Source organism: Bombina bombina, chromosome 3 (assembly GCF_027579735.1).
Source record: "Bombina bombina isolate aBomBom1 chromosome 3, aBomBom1.pri, whole genome shotgun sequence".
NCBI classification, from domain to species: Eukaryota; Metazoa; Chordata; class Amphibia; order Anura; family Bombinatoridae; genus Bombina; species Bombina bombina.
Window position 1 is genome coordinate 1,059,655,645 of NC_069501.1, and position 22,211 is coordinate 1,059,677,855.

Below are 22,211 nucleotides of genomic sequence, written 5' to 3' on the forward strand. Positions count from 1 at the left end.
AATTCCTCGCGGTCTTAGTACCGCCAGAAGAGTACCCAGAACCTTTGTGAAGATTCTTGGAGCCGTAGCCAGTCCGAATGGAAGAGCTACAAACTGGTAATGCCTGTCTAGAAAGGCAAACCTTAGATACCGGTAATGATTTCTGTGAATCGGTATGTGAAGGTAAGCATCCTTTAAATCCACTGTGGTCATGTACTGACCCTCTTGGATCATGGGCAAAATTGTTCGAATCGTTTCCATCTTGAACGATGGAACTCTTAGGAATTTGTTTAGGATCTTTAAATCCAAGATTGGCCTGAAAGTTCCCTCTTTTTTGGGAACTACAAACAGATTTGAGTAAAACCCTTGTCCTTGTTCCGACCGCGGAACTGGATGGATCACTCCCATTAATAAAAGATCTTGTACGCAGCGTAGGAACGCTTCTTTCTTTATTTGGTTTGTTGATAACCTTGACAGATGAAATCTCCCTCTTGGGGGAGAGGATTTGAAGTCCAGAAGGTATCCCTGAGATATGATCTCTAACGCCCAGGGATCCTGAACATCTCTTGCCCAAGCCTGGGCGAAGAGAGAAAGTCTGCCCCCTACTAGATCCGGTCCCGGATCGGGGGCCCTCGATTCATGCTGTCTTAGGGGCAGCAGCAGGTTTCCTGGCCTGCTTGCCCTTGTTCCAGGACTGGTTAGGTTTCCAGCCTTGTCTGTAGCGAGCAACAGCTCCTTCCTGTTTTGGTGCAGAGGAGGTTGATGCTGTTCCTGCTTTGAAATTACGAAAGGAACGAAAATTAGACTGTCTAGCCCTAGGTTTGGCTTTGTCCTGAGGCAGGGCATGGCCTTTACCTCCTGTAATGTCAGCGATAATCTCTTTCAACCCGGGCCCGAATAAGGTTTGCCCTTTGAAAGGTATATTAAGCAATTTAGATTTAGAAGTAACATCAGCTGACCAGGATTTTAGCCACAGTGCTCTGCGTGCCTGAATGGCAAATCCGGAATTCTTAGCCGTAAGTTTAGTTAAATGTACTACGGCATCTGAAATAGATGAGTTAGCTAACTTAAGGGCTTTAAGTTTGTCTGTAATCTCATCTAGTGTAGATGATTGAAGTGTCTCTTCCAGAGACTCAAACCAAAATGCTGCTGCAGCCGTGACAGGCGCAATACATGCAAGAGGTTGCAATATAAAACCTTGTTGAACAATTTCTTAAGGTAACCCTCTAATTTTTTATCCATTGGATCTGAAAAGGCACAGCTATCCTCCACCGGGATAGTGGTACGCTTAGCTAAAGTAGAAACTGCTCCCTCCACCTTAGGGACCGTTTGCCATAAGTCCCGTGTGGTGGCGTCTATTGGAAACATTTTTCTAAATATCGGAGGGGGTGAGAACGGCACACCGGGCCTATCCCACTCCTTAGTAACAATTTCAGTAAGTCTCTTAGGTATAGGAAAAACATCAGTACTCGCCGGTACCGCAAAATATTTATCCAACCTACACATTTTCTCTGGTATTGCAACTGTGTTACAATCATTCAGAGCCACTAACACCTCCCCTAGTAATACACGGAGGTTTTCCAGCTTAAATTTAAAATTTGAAATATCTGAATCCAATCTATTTGGATCAGAACCGTCACCCACAGAATGAAGTTCTCCGTCCTCATGTTCTGCCGCCTGTGACGCAGTGTCTGACATGGCCCTAATATTATCAGCGCACTCTGTTCTCACCCCAGAGTGATCACGCTTGCCTCTAAGTTCTGGTAATTTAGCCAAAACTTCAGTCATAACAGTAGCCATATCCTGTAATGTGATTTGAAATGGCCGCCCAGATGTACTCGGCGCTACAATATCACGCACCTCCCGAGCGGGAGATGCAGGTACTGACACGTGAGGCGAGTTAGTCGGCATAACTCTCCCCTCGTTGTCTGGTGAAATATGTTCAATTTGTACAGATTGACTTTTATTTAAAGTAGCATCAATACAGTTAGTACATAAACTTCTATTGGGCTCCACTTTGGCATTAGCACATATAGCACATGTATCTTCCTCTGAATCAGACATGTTTAACACACTAGCAATTAACTAGCAACTTGGAAATGCTTTTTCAAGTAATTTACAATAATATGAAAACGAACTGTGCCTATAAGAAGCACAGAAAAAATTATGACAGTTGAAAATAATTAAGTTATAGCATCAATCTTTGTCAGAAATATACAATTTTAGCAAAGGATTGTTCCCATTAGCAAAGGATAACTAACCCATGCAGCAGAAAAAATACACAAATAAACGTTTTTTATCACAGTCAACTACAATCTTCACAGCTCTGCTGTGATGATTACCTCCCTCAAAAAAAGGCTTTGGAGATCCCTGAGTTCTGTAGAGATGAACCGGATCATGCAGGAAGAAAATGAACCTCTGACTGAGTTTTTTGATGCGTAGTAAAAGCGCCAAAAATGGCCCCTCCCCCTCACACATAACAGTGAGAGAGATCAGTGAACTGCTTTAATTTAAACAAAAACTATTGCCAAGTGGAAAAAATAGTGCCCAAAACATTTTTTCACCCAGTACCTCAGAGAAATAAACGTTTTTACATGCCAGCAAAAAAACGTTTAACCTCAATAAATTAATTGTTATTTAAAACCTATTGCAAGTCCCTGCAAATTCGGTTAAGTCTATGCATACAGTATAAATCCAGTGAAGTACCATTCCCCAGAATACTGAAGTGTAAAATATACATACATGACAGCCTGATACCAGCTACATCTACTGCATTTAAGGCTGAGTTTACATTATAACGGTATGGCAGGATTTTCTCATCAATTCCATGTCAGAAAATAACAAACTGCTACATACCTCTTTGCAGATTAATCTGCCCGCTGTCCCCTGATCTGAAGTTTACCTCTCCTCAGATGGCCGAGAAACAGCAATATGATCTTAACTACTCCGGCTAAAATCATAGAAAAAAAACTCCGGTAGATTCTTCTTCAAATTCTACCAGAGAATGAATAACACACTCCGGTGCTATTATAAAATAACATACTTTTGATTGAAGGTAATAAACTAATTAAATCACCACAGTCCTCTCACACATCCTATCTATTCGTTGGGGTGCAAGAGAATGACTGGAGGTGACGTAGAGGGGAGGAGCTATATAGCAGCTCTGCTGGGTGAATCCTCTTGCACTTCCTGTAGGGGAGGAGATAATATCCCAGAAGTAATGATGACCCGTGGACTGACCACACTTAACAGGAGAAACCTGAATTCTTAGCCGTTAGTTTGGTTAAATGAACAACGGCGTCAGAAACAAATGAATTGGCTAGCTTAAGCGCTTTAAGCTTGTCAAGTATATCATCCAATGGAGTTTCTACCTGTAAGGCCTCTTCCAGAGACTCAAACCAGAAGGCCGCAGCAGCAGTGACCGGGGCAATGCATGCAAGAGGCTGGAGAATAAAACCTTGTTGAATAAACATTTTCTTAAGGTAACCCTCTAAATTTTTATCCATTGGATCTAGGAAAACAGAATTTATGCTTACCTGATAAATTACTTTCTCCAACGGTGTGTCCGGTCCACGGCGTCATCCTTACTTGTGGGAATATCTCTTCCCCAACAGGAAATGGCAAAGAGTCCCAGCAAAGCTGGCCATATAGTCCCTCCTAGGCTCCGCCCACCCCAGTCATTCGACCGACGGACAGGAGGAAATATATAGGAGAAACCATATGGTACCGTGGTGACTGTAGTTAGAGAAAATAATTCATCAGACCTGATTAAAAAACCAGGGCGGGCCGTGGACCGGACACACCGTTGGAGAAAGTAATTTATCAGGTAAGCATAAATTCTGTTTTCGCCAACATTGGTGTGTCCGGTCCACGGCGTCATCCTTACTTGTGGGAACCAATACCAATGCTTTAGGACACGGATGAAGGGAGGGAGCAAATCAGGTTACCTAAACGGAAGGCACCACGGCTTGCAAAACCTTTCTCCCAAAAATAGCCTCCGAAGAAGCAAAAGTATCAAATTTGTAAAATTTGGCAAAAGTGTGCAGTGAAGACCAAGTCGCTGTCTTACATATCTGGTCAACAGAAGCCTCGTTCTTGAAGGCCCATGTGGAAGCCACAGCCCTAGTGGAGTGAGCATTGATTCTTTCAGGAGGCTGCCATCCGGCAGTCTCATAAGCAAATCGGATGATGCTTTTAAGCCAAAAGGAAAGAGAGGTAGAAGTCGCCTTTTGACCTCTCCTTTTACCAGAATAGACAACAAACAAAGAAGATGTTTGTCTGAAATCTTTTGTAGCCTCTAAATAGAATTTTAGAGCACAGACTACGTCCAAATTGTGTAACAGACGTTCCTTCTTTGAAACTGGATTCGGACATAAAGAAGGTACAACTATCTCCTGGTTAATATTCTTGTTAGAAACAACCTTTGGAAGAAAACCAGGCTTAGTTCGCAAAACCACCTTATCTGCATGGAACACCAGATAGGGCGGAGAACACTGCAGAGTAGATAACTCTGAAACTCTTCTAGCAGAAGAAATAGCAACCAAAAACAAAACTTTCCAAGATAGTAACTTAATATCTATGGAATGTAAAGGTTCAAACGGAACCCCTTGAAGAACTGAAAGAACTAGATTTAGACTCCAGGGAGGAGTCAAAGGTCTGTAAACAGGCTTGATCCTAATCAGAGCCTGAACAAATGCTTGAACATCTGGCACAGCTGCCAGTCGTTTGTGTAGTAAGACAGATAAAGCAGAGATCTGTCCCTTTAGAGAACTTGCAGATAATCCTTTCTCCAAACCTTCTTGTAGAAAGGAGAGAATCTTAGGAATTTTTAATCTTATTCCATGGGAATCCTTTGGATTCACACCAACAGATATATCTTTTCCATATTTTATGGTAAATCTTTCTAGTTACCGGTTTTCTGGCCTGAACCAGAGTATCTATCACAGAATCTGAAAACCCACGCTTTGATAGAATCAAGCGTTCAATCTCCAAGCCGTCAGCTGGAGGGAGACCAGATTTGGATGTTCGAATGGACCCTGAACAAGAAGGTCCTGTCTCAAAGGTAGCTTCCATGGTGGAACCGATGACATATTCACCAGGTCTGCATACCAAGTCCTGCGTGGCCAAGCAGGAGCTATCAAGATCACCGAGGCCCTCTCCTGTTTGATCCTGGCTACCAGCCTGGGAATGAGAGGAAACGGTGGAAATACATAAGCTAGGTTGAAGGTCCAAGGTGCTACTAGTGCATCTACTAGAGTCGCCTTGGGATCCCTGGATCTGGACCCGTAGCAAGGAACCTTGAAGTTCTGATGAGACGCCATCAGATCCATGTCTGTAATGCCCCATAATTGAGTTAGTTGGGCAAAGATCTCCGGGTGGAGTTCCCACTCCCCCGGATGGAATGTCTGACGACTCAGATAATCCGCTTCCCAGTTTTCCACACCTGGGATGTGGATCGCAGATAGGTGGCAGGAGTGATCCTCCGCCATTTGAATTATTTTGGTCACTTCTTTCATCGCCAGGGAACTCCTTGTTCCCCCCTGATGATTGATAAACGCAACAATCGTCATGTTGTCTGATTGGAATCTTATGAATCTGGCCTTTGCTAGCTGAGGCCAAGCCCTGAGAGCATTGAAGATCGCTCTTAGTTCCAGAATGTTTATCGGGAGAAGAGACTCTTCCCGAGACCATAGTCCCTGAGCTTTCAGGGATTCCCAGACCGCACCCCAGCCCACTAGACTGGCGTCGGTCGTGACAATGACCCACTCTGGTCTGCGGAAGCTCATTCCCTGGGATAGATGGTCCAGGGTCAGCCACCAACGGAGTGAATCTCTGGTCTTCTGATCTACTTGAATCATTGGAGACAAGTCTGTATAGTCCCCATTCCACTGTTTGAGCATGCACAGTTGTAATGGTCTTAGATGAATTCGTGCAAAAGGAACTATGTCCATTGCTGCAACCATCAATCCTACTACTTCCATGCACTGCGCTATGGAAGGACGTGGAACAGAATGAAGAACTTGACAAGTGCTTAGAAGTTTTGACTTTCTGACCTCTGTCAGAAAAATCCTCATTTCTAAGGAATCTATTATTGTTCCCAAGAAGGGAACTCTTGTTGACGGAGACAGAGAACTTTTTTCTATGTTCACCTTCCATCCGTGTGATCTGAGAAAGGCCAGAACGATGTCTGTATGAGCCTTTGCTTTTGACAGGGACGACGCTTGTATTAGAATGTCGTCCAAGTAAGGTACTACTGCAATGCCCCTCGGTCTTAGAACCGCTAGAAGGGACCCTAGTACCTTTGTGAAAATCCTTGGAGCAGTGGCTAACCCGAATGGGAGGGCCACAAACTGGTAATGTTTGTCCAGAAAGGCAAACCTTAGGAACTGATGATGTTCTTTGTGGATAGGAATATGTAGGTACGCATCCTTTAGATCCACGGTAGTCATAAATTGACCTTCCTGGATAGTGGGTAGAATCGTTCGAATGGTTTCCATCTCTAACGATGGTACCCTGAGAAATTTGTTTAGGATCTTCAAGTCCAAAATTGGTCTGAAAGTTCCCTCTTTTTTGGGAACTACGAACAGATTTGAATAAAATCCCATTCCTTGTTCCTTTAGTGGAACTGGGTGTATCACTCCCATCTTTAACAGGTCTTCTACACAATGTAAGAACGCCTGTCTCTTTATTTGGTTTAAGGATAAGTGAGACATGTGGAACCTTCCCCTTGGGGGTAGTTCCCTGAATTCCAGAAGATAACCCTGAGAAACTATTTCTAGTGCCCAGGGATCCTGAACATCTTTTGCCCAAGCCTGAGCAAAGAGAGAGAGTCTTCCCCCTACTAGATCCGGTCCCGGATCGGGGGCTACTCCTTCATGCTGTTTTGTTAGCAGCAGCAGGCTTCTTGGCCTGCTTACCCTTGTTCCAGCCTTGCATCGGTTTCCAGGCTGGTTTGGGTTGTGAGGCATTACCCTCTTGCTTAGAGGATGCAGAATTAGAGGCCGGTCCGTTCCTGAAATTGCGAAAGGAACGAAAATTAGACTTATTCTTGGCCTTGAAAGGCCTATCTTGTGGAAGGGCGTGGCCCTTTCCCCCAGTGATGTCTGAGATAATCTCTTTCAATTCTGGTCCAAATAGAGTTTTACTTTTGAAAGGGATTTTGTCTTGGATGACACATCCGCTGACCAAGACTTTAGCCAAAGCGCTCTGCGCGCCACGATTGCAAACCCTGAATTTTTCGCCGCTAATCTAGCTAATTGCAAAGCGGCATCTAAAATGAAAGAGTTAGCCAACTTAAGTGTGTGAACTCTGTCCATAACCTCCTCATATGGAGTCTCCCTACTGAGCGACTTTTCTAGTTCCTCGAACCAGAACCACGCTGCTGTAGTGACAGGAACAATGCACGAAATGGGTTGTAGAAGGTAACCTTGCTGTACAAAAATCTTTTTAAGCAAACCCTCCAATTTTTTATCCATAGGATCTTTGAAAGCACAACTATCCTCGATAGGAATAGTAGTGCGCTTGTTTAGAGTAGAAACTGCCCCCTCGACCTTAGGGACTGTCTGCCATAAGTCCTTTCTGGGGTCGACCATAGGAAATAATTTCTTAAATATAGGGGGGGGGAAACAAAAAGGTATCCCAGGCTTTTCCCACTCCTTATTCACTATGTCCGCCACCCGCTTGGGTATAGGAAAAGCGCCGGGGTGCACCGGAACCTCTAGGAACTTGTCCATCTTGCATAATTTCTCTGGAATGACCAAGTTGTCACAATCATCCAGAGTAGATAACACCTCCTTAAGCAGTGCGCGGAGATGTTCTAATTTAAATTTAAATGTCACAACATCAGGTTCAGCTTGTTGAGAAATTTTTCCTGAATCTGAAATTTCCCCATCTGACAAAACCTCCCTCATGGCCACTTCAGATTGGTGTGAGGGTATGACAGAACAATTATCATCAGCGCCCTCCTGCTCTTCAGTGTTTAAAACAGAGCAATCGCGCTTTCTCTGATATGTAGGCATTTTGGATAAAATATTTGCTATGGAGTTATCCATTACAGCCGTCAATTGTTGCATGGTAATAAGCATTGGCGCGCTAGATGTACTAGGGGTCTCCTGCGTGGGCAAAACTGGTGTAGACACAGTAGGAGATGATGTAGTATCATGTTTACTCCCCTCATCTGAGGAATCATCTTGGGCAATTTCATTATCTGTGGCAGTACTGTCCTTACTTTGTTTGGACGCTATGGCACAATTATCACACAAATTTAAATGGGGAGACACATTGGCTTTCATACATATAGAACATAGCTTATCCGAAGGCACAGACATGTTAAACAGGCTTAAACTTGTCAATAAAGCACAAAAAACGTTTTAAAACAAAACCGTTACTGTCTCTTTAAATTTTAAACAGAAAACACTTTATTACTGAATATGTGAAAAAGTATGAAGGAATTGTTCAAAAATTACCAAAATTTCACCACAGTGTCTTAAAGCATTAAGAGTATTGCACGCCAATTTTCAGAGCTTTAACCCTTAAAATAACGGAAACGGAGCCGTTTACAAATTTAACCCCTATACAGTCCCAGCTATAGCCTTTGCTGTGACCTAACCAAGCCCAGAGGGGAATACGATACCAAATGACGCCTTCTAGAAACTTTTCCAGCTACTTTCAGATCCTCACACATGCATCTGCATGTCTTGCTCTCAAAAAACAACTGCGCAGTAACGGCGCGAAAATGAGGCTCAGCCTACAACTGGGAAGGCCCTCCCTGACTGGAAAAGGTGTCTAACATAGTGCCTGCCGTTAAAAAAACGTTCCCCAAGTTTATAAATGAGAATTATCAGCATAAACATGTATAAAATGCCCAAATAAAGCAATCTATTTAGCCCATAAAAGTGTCTACCTGTTTTATAGCACATATTAAGCCCTTTATTCTGTTTGCTTGACTAAGAAAATGGCTTACCGGTCCCCATGAGGGGAAATGACAGCCTTCTAGCATTACATGGTCTTGTTAGAAATATGGCTAGTCATACCTTAAGCAGAAAAGTCTGCTAACTGTTTCCCCCAACTGAAGTTACTTTATCTCAACAGTCCTATGTGGAAACAGCAATCGATTTTAGTTACTGTCTGCTAAAATCATCTTCCTCTCACAAACAGAAATCTTCATCCTTTTCTGTTTCAGAGTAAATAGTACATACCAGCACTATTTTAAAATAACAAACACTTGATAGAAGAATAAAAAACTACATTTAAACACCAAAAAACTCTTAACCATCTCCGTGGAGATGTTGCCTGTGCAACGGCAAAGAGAATGACTGGGGTGGGCGGAGCCTAGGAGGGACTATATAGCCAGCTTTGCTGGGACTCTTTGCCATTTCCTGTTGGGGAAGAGATATTCCCACAAGTAAGGATGACGCCGTGGACCGGACACACCAATGTTGGAGAAAGCACAACTGTCCTCGACGGGAATAGTTGTACGCTTAGCTAGGGTAGAAACTGCTCCCTCCACCTTAGGGACCGTTTGCCATAAGTCCCGTGTAGCGGCATCTATTGGAAACATTTTCTTAAAAATAGGAGGGGGAGAGAACGGTACACCTGGTCTATCCCATTCCTCAGTAATAATTTCTGAAAACCTTTCAGGTATTGGAAAAACATCAGTGTAAACGGGCACTGCATAGTATTTATCCAATCTACACAATTTCTCTGGCACTATAATGGTGTCACAGTCATCCAGAGTAGCTAAAACCTCCCTGAGCAACACGTGGAGGTGTTCAAGCTTAAATTTAAATGTAGACATATCAGAATCAGGTTGAAGCATCTTCCCTGAGTCAGAAAAATCAGCCACAGAAAGAAGCTCTCCTGCCTCAGCTTCTGCATATTGTGAGGGGATATCAGACATAGCTACTAAAGCGTCAGAGAGCTCTGTATTTTTTCTAGTCCCAGAGCTGTCTCGCTTTCCTTGTAACCCTGGCAGTTTGGACAATACCGCTGTAAGGGTATGATCCATAACTGCCGCCATGTCTTGTAAAGTAAACGCCATGGGCGCGCTAGATGTACTTGGCGCCATTTGAGCGGGAGTCAAAGGTTCTGACACGTGGAGCGAGTTAGTCGGCATAACTTCCCCCTTGTCAATTTCCTCTGGTGATAAATCTTTTAAAGACAGAATATGATCTTTATAACAAAGTAAAATCAGTACATTTGGTACACATTCTAAGAGGGGGTTCCACAATGGCTTCTAAACATAATGAACAAGGAGTTTCCTCTATGTCAGACATGTTTAAACAGACTAGCAATGAGACCAGCAAGCTTGGAAAACACTTTGATAAATGTAAACAAGCAAAAAATAAAAACGGTACTGTGCCTTTAAGAGAAACAAATTTTGTCAGAAATTGAAAAACAGTGATAAAAAGCAGTAAATCTTACGAAATTTTTACAGTGTGTATAATAGACTAACAGAGCATTGCACCCACATGCAAATGGATGATTAACCCCTTAGTTTCAAAAACGGATCAAAAAAACGATTAACTTTTTTTAACAGTCACAACAAACTGCCACAGCTCTGCTGTGGACTTACTTGCCCATACAACGACTTTTGAAGGCACAAAAACCCTTTTTAGAGGTCCTAAGTGTTCAGGGGACTCCTAGGGAAGCTGGAAGTCTCAAGCTGCAAAAACTACTGCATGATTTAGGCCTGAAATTAGGCCCCTCCCAACCTGTACTCACAGTGAGAGGGCCATAAAAAACTATCCCTAGACAAAATCTAACCAGCCATGTGGAAAAAACTGGGCCCCAATAAAGTTTTATCACCAATATGTAGAAAAAAACGTTTAAACACTTCCAGCAAACGTTATCTTATTTTCAGTAATGTGAGAAAGTAATAAGAATATTACCTTTTACAGCAAGCATGATACTAGTCGTTATTAAATCACTGTAATCAGGCTTACCTTAAATAAATCCGGTATTAACAGCACTTTCTAGCATATTCATTTCTCTAGAAAAATTTAAACTGCACATACCTCATAGCAGGAGACCCTGCATGCCATTCCCCCAGCTGAAGTTACCTCATCTCTTCAGTTATGTGTGAGAACAGCAATGGATCTTAGTTACAAGCTGCTAAGATCATCAAAAACCAGAGGCAGACTCTTCTTCAACTTTCTGCCTGAGGCTAAAACAGTACAACTCCGGAACCATTTGAAAATAATAAACTTTTGATTGAAGATAAACTACATAAATTCACCACATCTCTCTAGCTACTTCCTATCTTGTCGAGAGCTGCAAGAGAATGACTGGTAGTGGCAGTTAGGGGAGGAGCTATATAGACAGCTCTGCTGTGGGTGATCCTCTTGCAGCTTCCTGTTGGGAAGGAGAATATCCCACAAGTAAAGGATGATCAGTGGACTGGATACACCTTACAAGAGAAATACATAACTGCTATTATATTGTCTTATCTTGCAGTTGATTATGCAAATCTACTGTGTTTACTGGTCATTTAAATGAAAACAGACTCAATGATTAAGATAAAAAAAACTCCTTATGAAATGAGGGAAAATATAGATTAAGAACAGGTTTTCTGGGCTGAAATAAAGGAAATGGTATCTGGAGGTAGAAACAGGGTTTCTCATGCTGGATGGATAATCAAGAAAAGTCTCTTCAGCCCATATATAGACCCTGGCCATTGCCTACAATACCTGGTCTGTGTATCTGTAAAGTTGGCTGTGGAGAAGCTGACAAGACAATTCATACAAAGTGTAACTTTCATTGTTACGGTCAGCAGATTGTAATATTCTTTCTGCCTCTTGAAGGGTGATCTGAAAAGATAGGATAGGAACAGCTAGTGAAAAAAAGAGATTAAACCAGGTTTGCAGATCATCTCCAACAACTTAAAGCTTCTATCCTTCAGAAGAAATATGGTAGACATTCTTTAACAATCTTTATGAAGAAGCAAGCGTTAAAAAATTAATACAAGTAGCCAAATATACCTGTGCATGTTGAGGACTGTTTAAGTAGAACAGAAGCCTGGTGAGCTGGCAGAGGGCCCCAACCTCTCTAATATTATCCCTCAAAGAATGAGAAAGATGACAGGCCAGCTGGAAGCTTTCAATGGACTTCAGAGGCTTAAAAAAAAAAAAAAAAGTACATACCACAAGCTAGGTTATAAAACATGACTGATCATTTACATTTCAGAGCATATAGAAATCACACACAATGAGGTTGCTGCCAATAAAGAGCTATGTATCTGTGTGATACAACATAACATACATACAATGACAGGACCTGACAAATCCCAGGGAAAGATTATAGATAGCAATATATTATTGGGTCATTAGAATACTGAGAAACCAGCAGCACACATGCTATGTGGCTACTAAGTTGTCATCAATTGTACAAACACATACTAACCTTCCCCATAAGTCTGTACAAGGAACCAAGAAGTTGTAAGGAAAAGACTGTTTGTTCAGTGCTGCTCAGTGACGGTGTTTCAGGGCCAGAAAGAATACACTTCCATAAAGCAAGGGCCTCATCTAGACTTTTCATGGGACCTGGAAGATAAAACAAAATCCTACTTTTTGTCTTATTTTTACCTGCACTATGTGGCACCCTCTGTCTCTCTTGTTTTAAAATGTATGCTTACCTGATTAATTATTTTCTTTCCTGGCATGGAGAGTCCAGGATTCCATTAATTACTGTTGGGAAATTCACCACCTGGCCACCAGGAGGCGGCAGACACACCCCAGCCAGTGCTTAAAGGGACACTAAACCCAACATTTTTCATTCATGATTAGGATAGGGAATATAATTTTAAACAACTTTCCCATTTACTTTGATCATTTAATTTGCTTCATTATCTTGTTATCCTTTGCTGAAAGGTTTACCTAGGTAAGCTCAGGAGCAGCAGAGAACCTAGGATCTAGCTGTTGATTGGTGACTGTATATATATATATATATATATATATATATATATATATATATATATATATATATATATATATATATATATATATATATATATATATATATATATATATCGATTGTGATTGGCTCACCAATGTGTTCAGTTAGAAATCATTATAGCATTGCTGCTGCTTCATTTAATGATACCAAAAGAATGAAACAAATTAGATAATAGAAGTAAATTAGAAAGTTGTTTAAAATTGTATTCTCTATCTGAATCATGAAAGAAAAAAAACATAATTTATGTAAGAACTTACCAGATAAATTCATTTCTTTAATATTGGCAAGAGTCCATGAGCTAGTGACGTATGGGATATACATTACTACCAGGAGGGGCAAAGTTTCCCAAACCGCAAAATGCCTATAAATACACCCCTCACCACACCCACAATTCAGTTTAACGAATAGCCAAGAAGTGGGGTGATAAGAAAGGAGCGAAAGCATCAAACAAGGTTTTGGAAAAATTGTGCTTTATACAAAAAAATCATAACCACCACAAAAAGGGTGAGCCTCATGGACTCTTGCCAATATGAAAGAAATGAATTTATCAGGTAAGTTCTTAAATAAATTATGTTTTCTTTCATGTAATTGGCAAGAGTCCATGAGCTAGTGACGTATGGGATAGCAGATACCCAAGATGTGGAACTTCCACGCAAGAGTCACTAGAGAGGGAGGGATTAAATAAAGACAGCCAATTCAGCTGAAAAAAATAATCCATAACCCAAATCAAAAAATTTTAATCTTAAATGAAAACAACTGAAATTATAAGCAGAAGAACCAAACTGAAACAGCTGCCTGAAGTACTTTTCTACCAAAAACTGCTTCAGAAGAAGAAAAAACATCAAAATGGTAGAATTTAGTAAAAGTATGCCAAGAAGACCAAGTTGCTGCTTTGCAAATCTGACCAACAGAGGCTTCATTCTTAAAAGCCCAGGAAGTAGAAACTGACCTAGTAGAATGAGCCGTAATCCTTTGAGGCGGGGATTTACCCGACTCCACATAAGCATGATGAATCAAAGACTTTAACCAAGATGCCAAAGAAATGGCAGAGGCCTTCTGACCTTTCCTAGAACCAGAAAAGACAACAAATAGACTAGAAGTCTTCCTGAAATCTTTAATAGCTTCAACATAATATTTCAAAGCTCTAACTACATCCAAAGAATGTAAAGATCTCTCCAGAGAATTCTTAGGATTAGGACACAAAGAAGGGACAACCATTTCTCTACTAATGTTGTTAGAATTCACTACTTTAGGTCAAAAATTAAATGAAGTCCGCAACACCGCTTTATCCTGATGAAAACTCAGAAAACATAATTTATGTAAGAACTTACCTGATAAATTCATTTCTTTCATATTAGCAAGAGTCCATGAGCTAGTGACGTATGAGATATACATTCCTACCAGGAGGGACAAAGTTTCCCAAACCTCAAAATGCCTATAAATACAACCCTCATCACACCCACAATTGAGTTTAACGAATAGCCAAGAAGTGGGGTGATAAGAAAGAAGCGAAAGCATCAAAAATAAGGAATCGGAATAATTGTGCTTTATACAAAAAAATCATAACCACCACAAAAAGGGTGGGTCTCATGGACTCTTGCTAATATGAAAGAAATGAATTTATCAGGTAAGTTCTTACATAAATTATGTTTTCTTTCATGTAATTAGCAAGAGTCCATGAGCTTGTGACGTATGGGATAGCAGATACCCAAGATGTGGAACTTCCACGCAAGAGTCACTAGAGAGGGAGGGATAAAATAAAGACAGCCAATTCCGCTGAAAAATAATCCACAACCCAAATCAAAAAATTTTAATCTCAATAATGAAAAAAACTGAAATCATAAGCAGAAGAATCAAACTGAAACAGCTGCCTGAAGTACTTTTCTACCAAAAACTGCTTCAGAAGAAGAGAAAACATCAAAATGGTAGAATTTAGTAAAAGTATGCAAAGAAGACCAAGTTGCTGCTTTGCAAATCTGATCAACCGAAGCTTCATTCCTAAAAGCCCAGGAAGTAGAAACTGACCTAGTAGAATGAGCCGTAATCCTTTGAGGCGGCGACTTACCCGACTCTATATAAGCATGATGAATCAAAGACTTTAACCAAGATGCCAAAGAAATGGCAGAAGCCTTCTGACCTTTCCTGGAACCAGAAAAGATAACAAATAGACTAGAAGTCTTTCTAAAATCTTTAGTAGCTTCAACATAATATTTCAAAGCTCTTACTACATCCAAAGAATGTAAAAATCTCTCCTTTGAATTCTTAGGATTAGGACACAATGAAGGGACAACAATTTCTCTACTAATGTTGTTAGAATTCACAACCTTATGTAAAAATTGAAATGAAGTCCGCAACACCGCCTTATCCTGATGAAAAATCAAGAAAGGAGATTCACAAGAAAGAGCAGATAACTCAGAAACTCTTCTAGCAGAAGAGATGGCCAAAAGGAACAAAACTGTCCAAGAAAGTAATTTAATATCCAGAGAATGCATAGGTTCAAACGGGGGAGCCTGTAAAGCCCTCAGAACCAAATTAAGACTCCAAGGAGGAGAGATTGACATAATAACAGGCTTGATACGAACCAAAGCCTGTACAAAACAATGAATATCAGGAAGATTAGCAATCTTTCTGTGAAAAAGAATAGAAAGAGCAGAGATTTGTCCTTTCAAAGAACTTGCAGACAAACCCTTATCTAAACCATCCTGAAGAAACTGTAAAATTCTAGGAATTCTAAAAGAATGCCAAGAGAATTTATGAGAAGAACACCAAGAAATGTAAGTCTTCCAGACTCGATAATAAATCGTCCTAGACACAGATTTACGAGCCTGTAACATAGTATTAATTACTAAGTCAGAGAAACCTCTATGACTAAGAATCAAGCGTTCAATTTCCATACCTTCAAATTTAATGATTTGAGATCCTGATGGAAAAAAGGGCGTTGAGATAGAAGGTCTGGTCTTAACGGAAGTGTCCAAGGTTGGCAACTGGCCATCCGAATGAGATGCGCATACCAAAACCAGTGAGGCCATGCTGGAGCCACCAGCAGAACAAACGAACATTCCATTAGAATTTTGGAAATCACTCTTGGAAGAAGAACTAGAGGCGGAAAGATATAGGCAGGATGATAATTCCAAGGAAGCGACAACGCGTCCACTGCTTCCGCCTGAGGATCCCTGGATCTGGACAGATACCTGGGAAGTTTCTTGTTTAGATGAGAGGCCATCAGATCTATTTCTGGAAGTCCCCAGATCTGAACAATCTGAAGAAATACTGGAATAATCAATTGCAAGCAACAATTGAGAGAATGTACATATTTAGCACTCAACAGCAAATAAAGGGTAAATGGCCATGAATACCTAGGTAGAAGGCCCAGGAAAGGCAAATTAAAACTTAACTTTTATTTCATCAAATAATAAAAAAGGGGGGTGAGGTATTTTAAAATTCCAACCAGTGTGAAGATAGGAGAATGCAACCAATAAGTGGTATGCTCTCCAAGTGATATACACTCTGGAATGGGGTAAAGTATATGCAATTATATATATATATATATATATATATATATATATATATATATATATATATATATATATATATATATATATATATATATATATAGATTCAGGATATGCCCATAAATTCTGAAATTATATTAATTGCAAAGATATCGTACCCCCTATTTTTAGGTAATCTTCTTATATCGAGAGGATGAGTGATAATACTAGTATTTAGAGAACCACGGATTGAAATGTCCCTATTGGGTATTGTAGTATCAGAGTATTAAACGTGGGTGTAATGCTCTGAACTGTCCTGCAGTTGTATGATCAGACCAAAGTAAATACACACTGAAAGTTACTAGGATCTTATATTAATACATCAAGATACATATTGTTGCAAGACTAGAAAATAGTAAATGTGCCCTTGGTAATATATTTATTGGGTGCTGGGTACTGAAAGGTTTTTAACCTCTATATAACGAACTTACTCTAAATACAGTAGCATATAGACTGCTTAACTTCTGGTAACAAAACAGGCGGAGGAATAATCCAATGTTGTTTAGCTATATTCAGTATTGGTTGTGGTTTGTCGAATTATTGTATTAATTGTGTTCCTGAGAACGTTATAAAAATGGAAAAATTCACTCTGTATGTACTCCCATTTCAATTTAGGTGATACTTTTATTATAGCATTGCACTCCGTTTGTGCTTAACTTAATAATGTTTAGGATTTAAATAGACAACTGGTTATCACCTGTTCAGGTGGGAAGCTGTTTTTGAAGCAGCAGCTATAATATCAGGATATTATTGAAATGTTTTCCTTTTACACAGCCCTCGTTGTGATACCGCCAATTTCTTGGATCAATACTGCAGATTATACTGTGCAAAGTCCGCTTAGCTATAAGAGGATTGAATTATTATTATAAAAAGTTAGTACCAGTATCTTTGTCAGTGTGTTTGGTGCACTGTAGAGGTAACCCCTGTATTATGGTTTAAGTAGTACTCCAGGGTATTAAATCAAAATATATACGTAATAGGATTATTTTAGAACCAATAAGGGACACTCCGGTATTAAAGTTAATATATTTATAATTACCGGTTTTGGAACTTAACAGGGTCTCTATACGATTGAGACCTAGAGAGATCAGAGCTGAACTTGCTGTACACATACTGAATCTCAAATTAGACTCCAATACCTTTGACAAAGCCTTTTTTGGCGAAACATGTCAGGGAAGCTGGAGAATATTCTCCATTTTTAAACTTAAACAACTGTGTGAATTGTGGTAGAATGCTTTATTAGAATTTAATTTAAAAATGGTATGTCTCTGTGTGTGAGTGTTACCTAATTCCACATATTTCTACAAGTACCTTACCTATAGGAGTCTAATTTGAGATTCAGTATGTGTACTTTTATTCCAAGCCGTGAGCAAGTTCAGCTCTGATCTCTCTAGGTCTCAATCGTATAGAGACCCTGTTAAGTTCCAAAACCGGTAATTATAAATATATTAACTTTAATACCGGAGTGTCCCTTATTGGTTCTAAAATAATCCTACTACGTATATATTTTGATTTAATACCCTGGAGTACTACTTAAACCATAATACAGGGGTTACCTCTACAGTGCACCAAACACACTGACAAAGATACTGGTACTAACTTTTTTTAATAATAATAATTCAATCCTCTTATAGCTAAGCAGACTTTGCACAGTATAATCTGCAGTATTGATCCAAGAAATTGGCGGTATCACAACGAGGGCTGTGTAAAAGGAAAACATTTCAAAAATATCCTGATATTATAGCTGCTGCTTCAAAAACAGCTTCCCACCTGAACAGGTGATAACCAGTTGTCTATTTAAATCCTAAACATTATTAAGTTAAGCACAAACGGAGTGCAATGCTATAATAAAAGGATCACCTAAATTGAAATGGGAGTACATACAGAGTGAATTTTTCCATTTTTATAACGTTCTCAGGAACACAATTAATACAATAATTCGACAAACCACAACCAATACTGAATATAGCTAAACAACATTGGATTATTCCTCCGCCTGTTTTGTTACCAGAAGTTAAGCAGTCTATATGCTACTGTATTTAGAGTAAGTTCGTTATATAGAGGTTAAAAACCTTTCAGTACCCAGCACCCAATAAATATATTACCAAGGGCACATTTACTATTTTCTAGTCTTGCAACAATATGTATCTTGAAGTATTAATATAAGATCCTAGTAACTTTCAGTGTGTATTTACTTTGGTCTGATCATACAACTGCAGGACAGTTCAGAGCATTACACCCACGTTTAATACTCTGATACTACAATACCCAATAGGGACATTTCAATCCGTGGTTCTCTAAATACTAGTATTATCACTAATCATCTCGATATAAGAAGATTACCTAAAAATAGGGGGTACGATATCTTTGCAATTAATATAATTTCAGAATTTATGGGCATATCCTGAATCTATATATATATATATATATATTTGCATATACCTTACCCCATTCCAGAGTGTATATCACTTGGAGAGCATACCACTTATTGGTTGCATTCTCCTATCTTCACACTGGTTGGAATTTTAAAATACCTCACCCCACTTTTTTTATTATTTGATGAAATAAAAGTTAAGTTTTAATTTGACTTTCCTGGGCCTTCTACCTAGGTATTCATAGCCATTTACCCTTTATTTGCTGTTGAGTGCTAAATATGTACATTCTCTCAATTGTTGCTTGCAATTGATTATTCCAGTTTGCTTCTTCTAATGTACAGCACCTAAGTCCCCACTCATACATTTTTTGAGATTTCTCACACCTATGAGAACAGGATATATAGTGGGACACAGCAACCGTAGTGCCGTTGTCTTTTCTCTTTCTCAATCTGAAGAAATACCTCTGGGTGAAGAGACCATTCGCCCAGATGTAACGTCTGGCGACTGAGATAATCCGCTTCCCAATTGTCTACACCTGGGATGTGAACCGCAAAAATTAGACAAGAGCTGGATTCCGCCCATACAAGTATCCAAGATACTTCTCTCATAGCTTGAGGACTGTGAGTCCCACCTTGATGATTAACATACGCCACGGTTGTGACATTGTCCGTCTGAAAACAAATAAACAATTCTCTTTTCAGAAGAGGCCAGAACTGGAGAGCTCTGAAAATCGCAAAATGTTGATTGGTAATCTCGCCTCCTGAGATTCCCAAACCCCCTGCGCTGTCAGAGATCCCCATACAGCTCCCCAACCTGAAAGACTCGCATCTGTCAAGATCACAGTCCAGGTTGGACGAACAAAAAAGGCCCCTTGAATTAAACGATGGTGATCTAACCACCAAGTCAGAGAAGATCGAACATTGGGATTTAAGGATATTATTTGTGATATCCTTGTATAATCCCTGCACCACTGGTTCAACATAAAAAGCTGAAGAGGTCTCATGTGAAAACGAGCAAAGGGGATCGCGTCCGATGCAGCAGTCATGAGACCTAGAATTTCCATGCAAAAAGCTATCGAAGGGAATGATTGAGACTGAAGGGTTCGACAAGCTGAAACCAACTTCAGACGTCTCTTTTCTGTTAAAGACAAAGTCATGGACACTGAATCTATTTGAAAGCCCAAAAAGGTTACCTTTGTCTGAGGAATCAAAGAATTCTTTGGTAAATTGATCCTCCAACCATGTCTTTGAAGAAACAACACAAGTTGATTCGTATGAGATTCTGCAGAATGTAAAGACTGAGCAAGTACCAAGATATCGTCCAAATAAGGAAACACCGCAATACCCTGTTCTCTGATTACAGAGAGAAGGGCACCGAGAACCTTTGAAAAGATCCTTGGAGCTGTTGCTAGGCCAAACGGAAGGGCAAGAAACTGGTAATGCTTGTCTAGAAAAGAGAATCTCAGAAACTGAAAGTGATCTGGATGATCATGGAATATGAAGATATGCATCCTGTAAATCTATTGTGGACATATAATGCCCTTGCTGAACAAAAGGCAGAATAGTCCTTATAGTTACCATTTTGAATGTTGGTATTCTCACATAACGATTCAATATTTTTAGATCCAGAACTGGTCTGAAGGAATTCTCCTTCTTTGGTACAATGAATAGATTTGAGTAAAACCCCAAGACCCCGTTCCAGAACTGGAACTGGCATAATTACCCCAGCCGACTCTAGGTCTGAAACACATTTCAGAAATGCCTGAGCCTTCACTGGGTTTACTGGAATGTGTGAGAGAAAAAAATCTTCTCACAGGCAGCCTTACCTTGAAACCTATTCTGTACCCTTGTGAAACAATGTTCTGAATCCAAAGATTGTGAATCGAATTGAACTAAATATCTTTGAAAAATCGTAACCTGCCCCCTACCAGCTGTGCTGGAATGAGGGCCGCACCTTCATGCGGATTTGGGAGCTGGTTTTGACTTTCTAAAAGGCTTGTATTTATTCCAGACTGGAGAAGGTTTCCAAACAGAAACCGTTCCTTTAGGGGAAGGGTCAGTCTTTTGTTCCTTATTCTGACGAAAGGAACGAAAACGATTAGCAGCCCTGTATTTACCTTTAGATTTTTTGTCCTGAGGCAAAAAAGTTCCTTTCCCCCCAGTAACAGTTGAAATAATAGAATCCAACTGTGAACCAAATAATGTATTACCTTGGAAAGAAAGAGAAAGCAAAGTTGACTTAGAAGTCATATCTGCATTCCAAGATTTAAGCCATAGAGCTCTTCTAGCTAAGATGGCTAAAGACATATATCTGATATCAATTCTAATGATATCAAAAATGGCATCACAAATAAAGTTATTAGCATGTTGAAGAAGTTTAACAATGCTATAAGCATTATGGTCTGACACTTGTTGCGCTAAAGCCTCAAACCAGAAAGTTGAAGCTGCAGCAACATCAGCCAAAGAAATAGCAGGTCTAAGAAGATTACCTGAACATAAATAAGCTCTCCTTAGAAAGGATTCAAGCTTCCTGTCTAAAGGATCCTTAAAAGAAGTACTATCCGCCGTAGGAATAGTAGTACGTTTAGCAAGAGTAGAAATAACCCCATCAACTTTAGGAATTTTATCCCAAAATTCTAATCTATCAGATGGCACAGGGTACAATTTCCTAAACCTTTGAGGAGTAAATTAAGTACCCAAACTATTCCATTCCCTAGAAATTACTTCTAAAATAGCATCAGGAACTGGAAAAACTTCAGGAATAACTACATGAGGTTTAAAAACCAAATTTAAACGCTTAGTAGATTTACTATCAAGAGGACTAGACTCCTCCATATCTAATGCAATTAACACTTCTTTAAGTAAAGAACGAATAAACTCCATCTTAAATAAATATGAAGATTTATCAGTGTCAATATCTGAGGCAGAATCTTCTGAACCAGACAGATCCTCATCAGAAACAGATAAGACAGAATGACGACGGTCACTTAAAAATTCATCTGAAATATGAGAAGTTTTAAAAGACCTTTTACGCTTGCTGGAAGGAGGAATAACAGACAGAGCCTTCCTAATAGATTTAGAAACAAATTCTTTTACATTAACAGGGACATCCTGAACATTAGATGTTGAAGGAACAACAACAGGTAATGGATTATTACTAATGGAAATACAATCTGCATTAGAGAGTTTATCATGACAGTTATCAAAAACAACAGTCGGAGGAACAGTTACCAAAAGTTTACAACAGATGCACTTAAAGTTTGGTAGAACCAGCATCAGGCAGTGTCTTTCCAGAAGTAGATTCTGATCCAGGGTCATGTTGAGACATATTGCAATATGTAATAGAAAAAACAACA

General features: G+C 39.7%; 1 protein-coding gene across 1 annotated transcript in view; it reads right to left on the reverse strand.

Annotated features, from left to right (window-relative positions):
* Nucleotides 1-22,211, reverse strand: part of ESPL1 (extra spindle pole bodies like 1, separase) — an 810,416-nt gene that overhangs the window by 469,783 nt on the left and 318,422 nt on the right. Inside the window, exons 11-13 of the mRNA XM_053708312.1 lie at nucleotides 12,379-12,518; nucleotides 11,958-12,092; nucleotides 11,667-11,786 (exon numbers count right to left, since the gene is read on the reverse strand). Of these exons, the coding sequence (XP_053564287.1) occupies nucleotides 11,667-11,786; nucleotides 11,958-12,092; nucleotides 12,379-12,518 (395 nt within the window). The remainder of the gene's footprint in view (nucleotides 1-11,666; nucleotides 11,787-11,957; nucleotides 12,093-12,378; nucleotides 12,519-22,211) is intronic.